The sequence below is a fragment of the Nannizzia gypsea genome, genomic scaffold, assembly GCF_000150975.2.
Source record: "Nannizzia gypsea CBS 118893 supercont1.3 genomic scaffold, whole genome shotgun sequence".
NCBI classification, from domain to species: domain Eukaryota; kingdom Fungi; phylum Ascomycota; class Eurotiomycetes; order Onygenales; family Arthrodermataceae; genus Nannizzia; species Nannizzia gypsea.
This window is the reverse complement of record NW_003345199.1, coordinates 3,107,626-3,117,705: the sequence shown is the minus strand read 5'-3', so window position 1 is coordinate 3,117,705 and position 10,080 is coordinate 3,107,626. Positions and strand designations below refer to the sequence as shown.

The 10,080-nt window shown below is 50.6% G+C and overlaps 4 protein-coding genes across 4 annotated transcripts; 3 read left to right on the top strand and 1 right to left on the bottom strand.

The window, feature by feature from the left end:
• Positions 1–218: 218 nt before the first annotated feature.
• Positions 219–1,215, top strand: MGYG_04609 (hypothetical protein; the record flags this gene model as incomplete). Its single annotated transcript, XM_003174388.1, has 2 exons — positions 219–336; positions 419–1,215. 2 exons carry the CDS (start codon positions 219–221, stop codon positions 1,213–1,215), a joined length of 915 nt encoding a protein of 304 aa, XP_003174436.1.
• A 1,588-nt stretch (positions 1,216–2,803) lies between these two features.
• Positions 2,804–6,828, bottom strand: MGYG_04608 (NAD(P) transhydrogenase; the record flags this gene model as incomplete). Its single annotated transcript, XM_003174387.1, has 15 exons — positions 2,804–2,835; positions 2,892–2,966; positions 3,031–3,229; positions 3,278–3,448; positions 3,505–3,660; positions 3,722–3,855; positions 3,916–4,170; positions 4,224–4,394; positions 4,457–4,618; positions 4,672–4,812; positions 4,868–5,020; positions 5,074–5,920; positions 5,974–6,036; positions 6,160–6,235; positions 6,293–6,828. The coding sequence occupies 15 exons, from the start codon at positions 6,826–6,828 to the stop codon at positions 2,804–2,806; spliced, it is 3,171 nt and encodes a 1,056-aa protein (XP_003174435.1).
• Positions 6,829–7,491: 663 nt separating this feature from the next.
• Positions 7,492–7,881, top strand: MGYG_04607 (hypothetical protein; the record flags this gene model as incomplete). Its single annotated transcript, XM_003174386.1, has 1 exon — positions 7,492–7,881. The coding sequence occupies one exon, from the start codon at positions 7,492–7,494 to the stop codon at positions 7,879–7,881; it is 390 nt and encodes a 129-aa protein (XP_003174434.1).
• A 1,357-nt stretch (positions 7,882–9,238) lies between these two features.
• On the top strand, positions 9,239–10,024 carry MGYG_04606 (cross-pathway control protein A; the record flags this gene model as incomplete). Its single annotated transcript, XM_003174385.1, has 2 exons — positions 9,239–9,245; positions 9,312–10,024. The coding sequence occupies 2 exons, from the start codon at positions 9,239–9,241 to the stop codon at positions 10,022–10,024; spliced, it is 720 nt and encodes a 239-aa protein (XP_003174433.1).
• Between the last annotated feature and the right edge of the window lie 56 nt (positions 10,025–10,080).

Here is a 10,080-nt window from a genome sequence, read left to right as displayed (position 1 = left end):
CTGTCGCGCGCTAGCAAGAAGGTGACTGACGAAGCCAACAAGCGTCGACGCGTCGTTGAGCAAAGGAGGAAAAGAAGGAGGACAAGAAGAGCCGCTCTCAGTCTCGCAAGCGTGCCAGCATCTTCGGCAACTTCTCGGAAAGAAGGAGGAGCATGAGGAGAAGAAGGACGAGCAGAAGGAGGAAGACAAGACCGAGGAGAACAAGGAGGCCAAGAAGGATGATGCTGAGGCTACCCCTTGCTCCCGCCGCCGATGCTCCTACCACCACTGAGCCCGCCGCCGCCGAGACCGAGGAGACTCCTGCTCCTGCTGCTGCTACTGAGCCAGCTGCTGATGGTAAGCTTTGACGTCCTCTGCATATCAACATTCTCATCACGTAACACGTTGTGCTAACCATGGTTCTTTTTAACTTTGCTAGCTCCCGCTGAAGAGCCAAAGCCAGAGGAGAAGAAGGCTGAGACTCCCGTCAAGTCCAAGCGTACCTCCATCTTCGGCAATTTCTTCCAGAAGTTCCCCAAGGAAGACCAGGACAAGGCCAAGAAGGAGGTCGTTGCTGAGACCCCAGCCGTCTCCAGCACCGCTCCTCAGCTCGGCGATCCTGTCGATGCCTCCACCTCTGAGCCAATCAAGCCTGAGACTGTCACTGCTCCCACCGAGGAGGCCACCGACAAGGTCGAGAAGACCGAAGAGGTCACCACCCCAACCTCTGGCAACAAGTTCCTCTCCTTCATGAAGAAGTCTGACAAGACCGAGAAGGTTGAGAAGACTGAGAAGACCGCCACTGAGACCGTCGAGAAGAAGGTCGACGAGGCCGTTACCAAGGCTGACGAGACCGTCACTGCTGCCGCTGACGCCGTTGTTCCTGGCCTCAAGGAGAAGCGCCGCACCTCTCTCTTCGGCACCCTCGGTGGCAAGAAGGAGAAGAAGCCCGAAGTTGAGGGTGAAGCCTCTGAGGGCGAGACCGCCAAGAAGTCTGGCACCCTCTCCCAGCTCTTCCGCAAGCCCAGCAAGGCCGTCAAGAAGGAGAAGGAGCCTGCTGTCACCCCAGCTCCCGAGACTGAGCCCATTGCCGAGGAGCCTTCCACCGAGGCCCCAGCTACCACCACCACCACTGAGCCAGCCACCAACGGCGAAGAGCAAAAGACCACCGAAGCTCCTGCTTCCGCTGAGCCCGCCCCTGTCGCTGCCTCTCAGCCCGTCCCCACTGCCGCATGAAGAGCAGACGCCAGGACGAGCTCCGTTGAAATCGAAAAGTGGTGGGACCAGCGGTACTTGCACTGTCCTGGTTTGTCTACAGCATAACGATATCAACCAAAAAATAACACGGCACCTTCACTAATCCAACGCGCAACAATGTCCCGCCATCAAAACTCCAATCCTTCACACACAACTCAGCCAACTTCTTAACGAGCATGGCAATGACTTTGAACAAGAAAATCCAAATCCAGTCTCTTTAAAAATAACCTCACTCTAATATATGTCTCTCGTGTGTTCGCGTGTGCGCCTGTGTTTTCCCTATCCTTTTCTTGTGTTTCCTATGTCTTGACTTTCCTGTCTAATTAATTACTGGTTCGATCCATCCAAATTTCCAGCTTGCCACTCCCTACTGTCTCGTCACTCCCTCTGTACGCGGTGATGATGCATGGTTGTCTTGTGGGAATTATCTGAATTTTTTTTAATCAACAATCCAAAAAAATGGCGAGGTGGACGTGAATGATACCCATACCCGATCCCGATACCCCCGATACCCAAATCATACCGTTTTGTGCTGCTTGTGCTTTCTTTTCTTTCCTGTTACTTAATTACTCGCTTTTAGTCCTGCATAATTCTGCTTCTGTTCCATTCGTCTTTTCCAGATTGTAAAGCTCTTCCTTTCTCCTTTTTTCTCTCCACTCGTATCTCTATATCATGATCGATGATTTAATAGTGCGTCTCGCCTCTTGGACACCAGCTGCAGTAGGTCTCTGCGCTGTGGTTGATAGTTATATGCATGCCACTACTGCTACTGCTACTCTCTGCTCTTCTAGCTTAAATTGAAAGTTATAACTCTCTATAAATATCGTAGCTTCTCCCCAGTCTTCTCCAGTCTTCCTCTCCATAGCCACCCCCTGTCTATATGCATGATATTATGACCCATCACCTTTACCCTCAGACAAACACCCTGCAGGAGATAAGCAGACCGCATGATTGAAACCAACGAATAACCGCCTGCATCCCGCAGTCTCTCGTATTCCCTTCCCCCGCCATCCGTTCGTCATGCTACAACAGGCGTGTCATGCTGCCTGTCAACACCAGGCGATTCACTATCTGATTGGCAAGCACTTCACGTCCTTTCATGCATGATGTCAGGCCGTTGAAACGAGAACGGCTTGTAAGTACCGTACTTCAGCTTACGCTTACACTCGTATGTATGTATGTAAAGAGACAGCAATACATGCCGCCCAGAGTACATTCTTACTTAACTCTGTAAGTAACGAAAGTAATCAATCAGTCAGGTAATTCGTTCAACCAAGTAATGATGATATTCAACGACAGGTGTGGGAAACGAACCAAGGAAATATGTAAGCTGAAGAAAGCTAAATATGAGTGGGAAATAGGTGACAGTAGGCTGTAGATCCATCGAAGGCAAGTAGATAAGAAAGGCTCTTTGAGGCATGCATACGATGAAATATCTTCTCTTGTCTGTCTCGGTCTTTGAACAAGTGATCTAACTGATCTATTCAAGGAATGGGCGACTGGAAGGGGGAAAAAAAAAGCCAATTGATTGATGTATATCCCGAAGAATCATAACAGTCTTTCTCATCTATTTATGTGCTTCAAGGGCATGTTGGATAGCTGCGTATAAGTTAGTATGTGTAGATCCAGGAAACGCTTAGTTCAATCAGACTCACCATCACAGGAAGTCTTTGCGTCTCCAAACAACATTTTGGTACCAGGCATGTAGAACATGGGGTTAGGCACATCAGCTGTGTATTATAGACGTTAGTTCGAAATAAATATCCATGGCCGCGCTGGAGCACAGTAACTCACCGTATCCACTTGACATTCCACGCTTCATAACAATGACTTCCTTACTCTTCCAAGCATGCAGAACAGGCATTCCTGCAATGGAAGAGTTGGGTTCCAAGGCAATAGGGTTAACCGTGTCATTCGCGCCAATGACGAGAGTCACATCCGTGTCACTGAAGTCGTCGTTGATCTCGTCCATTTCAAGAACAACTAATTCCCCCTGTTAAGTTTCGGGTACCGCGGACACCAATGAGAAAGAGTAACGTACTATCGTATGGAACAGCAGCCTCGGCAAAGCAGGACATTGCATTGTCCGGGCATGCGGCCGGCGACAGGATGGATGGCAAATCGGACTTTTACGCCCTTTCGCACGAAGCATGCGGGTGATTTCTGAAATTGCATATTGAGCCTTTGCAACCGCCATGCCATATCCAACAACCTAGAGGCATAGATAGGTTAGCAGCTGATTCAATAGCTCAAATTAGAGCAACATACTATAATGACGCTCTCCGCATTCGCAAGGGTATCTGCTGTTTCTTCAATGGAAGTCTTTGTAATCTTTCCTTCAATCTGGTGATCAGATTGCGCTTGGGTTGGGGATGATATTCCACCGAAGAGTACATTAGTTAGGGAACGGTTCATCGCAACACACTTTAAAAAGTCAGCTTGACACTGTTTCCTGGGTAGTATCAATATATAGCCAGGAACTAACCATAATATATGATAGGATAGAACCACTTATGCCTATCAATGATCCCACGGTCGTGAGAAGCGGATTGTTCAGCATGAACCCTTCGGCAACAAGCGCAAAGCCAGAGTAAGCGTTCAAAACCGTTATCACAACAGCTACAGAGGTAGGTTAGCAAGTCTTTGTCACCATATATAGAAAAATCGAGGCAAACATACGCATATCAGCACCTCCTATAGCGGCGGTGGTCGTGAACCCCTTTATGAAACTGAGGATAGTACTGGCTGATAAAGCTGCTGCAGCTACCAAGGGAGCGCCCGGAGCCATAGTTATGAATCCTCCCATGAGTGCCATGTTGGTTCCTAGTAAAGTGGAGTTTACAAGATGTCGGCCCTTGAATGCAAGTGGCTTAGAAGCCATTTTCCCTGATAACTTAAGGAATGCCACGATGGAGCCGGTGAAGGTAATTCCTCCTATTTATTCGGTAAGTTTGACATTCTAAAGGATATGGATGTGGAGAGCTTACCTATAACTACGCCAGAGTATGCTGTAACAAGATGCAAAGTTGAAACATGGTCGATATCACCAAGCACGCTTCCGATGCTGGTGAGGACAGCAGCCAGTCCAACAACGGAATGCAGCGCAGCTACCATCTGTGGCAACTCGGTGGGAGTAATACGACGACCAATCACGGCACCTATGTTGTGTTAATATTACCAGTGAATTGTAAGAGGGAAATATGATCAAGCGAGAACTAACCAACCAACCCTCCTATGCCAGCCAGCCCGACAAATTGAGCGAGAACTTCGGGAGAGAAGCCTACTGCAACCAAAGAGGCAAGGATACCAGAAGCAACACCTAGGATACCGAGATAATTTCCAGTACGAGCAGTAGCCTGAGATGCAAGGCCAGAAATAGAACCTATACTGTTAATGACCGCGGGGCATATGCGTACCAGGCAATAGGATACATACTGATGCAAAGAATACTGCTGACGAGATAACCTGCTTGAATTAGGCCTGCCATGCCAGTGCTCACGGCGGCAAGGTACCCTCCTCCAAACAGTACGCCAGGAATAGCGTAGAGCCATGGATATTCCGGTGGATCAGTAGGCCCTACATAACCTTTATTAGTTTGCGGTATGAAGCAGCAGATATGAGGAGGGCTTACTCTTGAACATGTCCAGCATGCGTTTGGTTATGACGAAGCCACCTGATACGTTGACGAAGGCGAGAAGGACGGACAATGCACCTAGAGCCTGGGGTATAGTTTCAGGGAAATAACCTCCGCCCATGACGAATAGGCCACCAATTCCCACCATTCCTACATGAAAGTAAGTAGATAGTCAATACTAGATAGCGGTGAAGATACAGTACCTGAAATAGCATTGGTTACACTCATCAAAGGAGAATGCAAGGCAGGGGTGACGCCCCATACAACTCGATATCCAATTAAGCCAGCCAAACCTGCTGTAAAGACGTTACTCATGAACAAGGGACCAGTAAATTTACCCAAGGCGAGAGCTGTGCCCATTCCACCGGTAACGGTAGCTACCTCTCTAGAGACCTTTTGGAACGGAGTGAGTTCCAGCTTGGCAGTGTCGGCAGAAACAGCAGCGTCATCTTTCTTGGGAGTTGCTGGCGGCGGAGGTGGAGCAGGTCTGGGGGCAGGGGGCAAGATGGAACCAGCGTGGGTGACAATGGAGCCGCGGACGACCTCATCTTCAAGGTCAACGCCATACTGTTTCTCTACAGGGGCCATTGAGAGCAGGAACTTGGTGATGTTGTTCGAGTACAATGTGGATGACTGCGTAGGTAGACGAGACGGAAGGTCAGTGTATCCTATGATAGTAACGCCATTAGAGCTCACGACAAGCTCTCCAGGTTCAGTCATGACACAGTTCCCTCCAGCCTCTGCCGCGAGGTCTACGACGACAGAGCCAGGTTTCATAGCCATGATCATTTCTTCGGTGATGAGTTTTGGAGCAGGTTTTCCGGGAATCAGAGCTGTGGTAACTATGATGTCCACCTCACGACTCTGCTGGAGGAAGAGCTTCATTTCAGCTTCGATAAATTCTTTGGACATTTCCTTTGCGTAACCGCCGGCGCCGGAGCCGTCTTCTTCGATGTCTACCTCAATGAATTCTGCTCCAAGAGATTGAACCTGTTCACGAACGGCGGGGCGGGTATCAAATCCGCGTACAATGGCACCCATGCGACGTGCCTTTATATTATTAGTATAAATATGGCATGTATACAGACATGATCATGACTCACTGCTGAGATTGCACTGAGGCCAGCAACACCAGCACCGATAACGAGTACCTTGCCAGGTGGAATCTACACTATGTTAATTATGGCAATGGGCCAGAGTGGGCAGCAAAACAGACCTTGCTGTTGAATGTTAGTATGAGTATATAGATATAGATGAGTATAGGAGCATACTCACCCTGCAGCAGTAACCTGACCGGGCAGAAACCTTCCGAAATGGTTAGAGGCTTCCAGTATTGCCTTGTATCCCGCAATATTTGCCATTGAACTACTGCCGTTAGGTTTTCTTTATGTCCCTATGCTGAAGGAGGTCTAGGTAGTTCACCTGAGAGCATCAAAGACCTGGGCACGGGAGATCCTAGGAATCATGTCCATGGCAAAGGAAGTGACACCTCTCTTGGCCAGGGCTTCAACCAGGTCTCTGTTGAGTGCTGGATATAAGAACGATATAGCCGTAGCACCATCCTTGAGCAAGCCTACCTCGCCGCGATTGAGGCTGGGAGCCCGCACCTTGAGCACGAGATCACTTGCCCAGGCATCGTGGGGGCCCACCAAGCTTGCTCCGGCATCTGTATACGCTTTATCCGTGAACTGGGACTCTGCACCAGCTCCACGCTCGACCAGCACCCTTCCGAACCCCTTCTTCAGCAGGAGTGCCACATTAGCTGGGGTGAGGGAGACACGGCGTTCAGACGGGAATGACTCGAGAGGCACGCCAACGGTGAGAGAGGAGTACGGGACCGTCTTGAGCTTGCTGTCATTACTCTGCTGCTGGGAGCACCGGAACGAGCAGGAGAAGAAACGAGCATGCTGCCCGTAGCTGACCAGAGCTCTCCGCAGGGGTGAGGGAACGTTGTTCATGGTCGCGTGTCTCGCTGGCCGTGGAGGTCGGGTATCATTATACGCCGTACTATCTGCCAGATAGCTGTCAGACCTCGTTGCAGCTATCTGCTAGTGTTGTTATCATCTAACTATAGATGTAGATGCTGCTGTGGAGGCGTTGCTGTGGATGTCGTGAGGGGTTGACTGGGATAAGCGCGGCCTCTCTCCGCAACGAAGCTCCAGAAAGCGCGCGATCTTATCTTGATCTTATCAACAAACACCGCAAAGACGGAGGATGAGCTTCCGCCTTATGTAATACAGTATATATTAAGGTTGTTCCTCTTAGTCATCAATGCGGCCCGTGTACAGTCTTGGCATATAATATAAATATCACGTGATATATATCCGTCGACTTCCAGAAAGGGAAAGGAGCAAGAGGCTTCTTCCCCTTGCTTAAAGAAGCTCATCATTTGACTCCATGGCAGCGCTGCGAGGCTAGGGACTACCTAATGTATGTAACATGAGCAAGGGCGCGGGCAAAAAGCATTTCGGCCTCTAAGCAGCTTATCATTTTTAATTAAACCAGTGAGACATCTAAAAAGATTGCGTATCCCAAGCGCCTGCATCAGAGCAATATATCTCGTCTTTAAATCGCTCACATACATATACATGCTAATAACCAGCCGACCTTGGGGACCTGAGATGCCGGGAACAGGGTACAAAAGAGTGATCAATAACGGTGCCCCGCAGCCGTCAAAAGATAAAAAGATAAGAACAATAGGAGAAAGGGAAGAGTTCCTCTTAGTCAGCAGACGGCCCGCGAGAGTCTTGGAAAGCTTGGCGTCTGTCACAAGGCCGCATCTCCGCGCTATTTCCGAGAAGGGAAACATCAGCACAGAAACACAGAAACACAGAAACACAGAAAAGGCGAGAAAGTGTGCAAAACGAATGGAGTATAGAAAAGGATATAGAGCACTCCGTAGAATGAGGGAGAGAGACAGTGAGAGAAAGAGGGGGAGGGAGACGTCGCTTGACGCGCTGGCAGAGAGTGTCCCGCAAGAGGCACCGGCGGGCAGCAACAAGCCGAGTTAGCCGGCACCAGCGGCGAAGGATTGCGGTCGCAGCCTGGCTTCGTGTTCGAGTGCTGGAGTGCGCAGGCTGAGGCGGCGTTGAGCCGCATCTGCGGTTCTTCTGCTGGGGTTCGCATCCACAGGCGGTCGCGAACTATCGGTTTCAGCTGCGCCCGTCGCCCGCCCACCACCCCGTCTTCCATCTCTGCTCCCTCTCTCGCAGCTGCTTGATGCCGGCTGGCGCTGCTGGGTCTGCCCTCGCCGTCGCTGTCGCCTCAGCGTCCTCGCTCCATCTTCCCGCGTCGCGCTGCGACTTTTCCTCGTCCTTTTCGTCCTTTTGTCCCTCGTACCTCCTGCTGACTAAGACATTGTGGAGAAGCCTGCCATTGGCCAATCACATGACTGAAGAGCAGTGACTCATAACTCGAGCCCCACTTTCTGCCGCTCTCGGTTTAGCGCAGAGTCGGGTCGCTCGATCGGGAAGGCGGTGGGATTTTACTGCCACTCGCGCCCTAATCTTTTTTTTTTTGTATTTTAAAACTCGCTTCGTCGTCGTCTTCGTCTTCTTTTTCTCTCATCCTCATCTTTTTTCCACACAAACAACGTACACAGACAGACAAGACAGCGATAGACAGCGAGATACCAGCACCGCCGCCAGGACCAGGACAGACGCCACCATACACGCATTCTCCAACCTCGACTTTCTTCTCGCAAGGCTACAAGATGGCCTTCTAGACGCCGGCTCCAGCTCGCTCGGTCTCTCTGATACAGAGACTACCTCCACGTTGGATTCCCACGAATACACCCCTTTCCCACCAGCTTCACCACCACCTTCAGAGCCTCCATCCGGACCTCTGAACGCATCTTCTGATTTGTCTCGTGCAAACCCCGCGTTCTCACCCTCCACCACTATTTCCCAGTTCGACTTTACGTCGTTCACCACGGATAACCAACGCCCATCATGGCTTTCCCAACCCCAGCTCAGACAGCCTTTGGCTACAAACAATCATCAGCAATACAGTTACAACAGCCCCTCTGCCTCGCTGCAGCAAGACTTCCAGCTCTTCCCCTCGCCTCAGCCTCTTCCAGCACCGCCCAGCAGCTGGTTCGCTCCTCCAAAGAGCTCTCGTCTGGTTCCGCGCCGGAGTCTCCAGAATACCCCTAGATCTGCTTCTGCAGCCTCTGCTTTGCCTTCCAGCAGCAGCCGTACAACCTATCTTTCCGCTCAGCAACCCGTCTTCTACTCGCCTAGTATAAACGCTTCATCTTCATCATCGTCTCGCCAAGTCAACCAGAGCTTGCGTCCTCCAGTACCTTTGTTTACAGATTTGGGAAAGAACACTCAAGTCCAGCAACAAAACCAAACTAAGAACGCCGCTATGGAGGGTACGTTGGTCGCTGCTTCTTTGACTTTGGCCACTACTAACCGTCGTCATCTTGCTCCTGCTACAGACTACTTTGATTTGTCCGATACCTACGATATGCAGGGCAGTGACTCGCTCGCCTTGAACGGCAGCCAGTCACTTGCTTTTGCTGACGCCACTCCCCTGACTGTTTCTCCCCAAGAGTTACTTTTGGACTCCTCGTGCCCGCCTTCCACCAGCATGACCGATCTCAGCACTCCATCTTTCGAGTCTCCTGGCACCTTCAGCCATGAAACTTCGCCGCTCTTCAGCACTGCTGACGACCTGGCTGCTGATCATGATGGCTGGGAGTCGCTCTTCCCTGGAGACCCATTGACGGCCCTTGAGGAAGCCACTAAAGTTCCAGCACCCATTCCCACTCAGCCAACCGTTCAGCCTACTCTTCCCCAAGATACTGCTTCTGCCACTGCTTCATCTTCGCCTGCCGTTAGATCTCGCTCTTTCCCAACTCCATCTCCTCGCACTAGTTCTCGTTCGTCCTCCAACCGCCCTTCATCGGTGTCTGGAGTGACAAAGAGAACTCGTGAAAAGCACCCATTGCCACCAATTGAGGTCGATCCTTCTGATCCAGTTGCTGTCAAGAGAGCTAAAAATACCGAGGCCGCCAGAAAGTCTCGACAGCGAAAAGTGGAGCTACAGGAGGCACTTGAACGCCGTATTGAAGAGCTTGAAGCTGAACTCGAACAAGCCAAACAGGAAGCTGAACACTGGAAGGGAGTTGCTGGACACACCGGAAACTAGTCCTGAGGAAATGGCGTTTTCTCGTTCATCTCGTTCAAATCAATGTTTTGTTCATT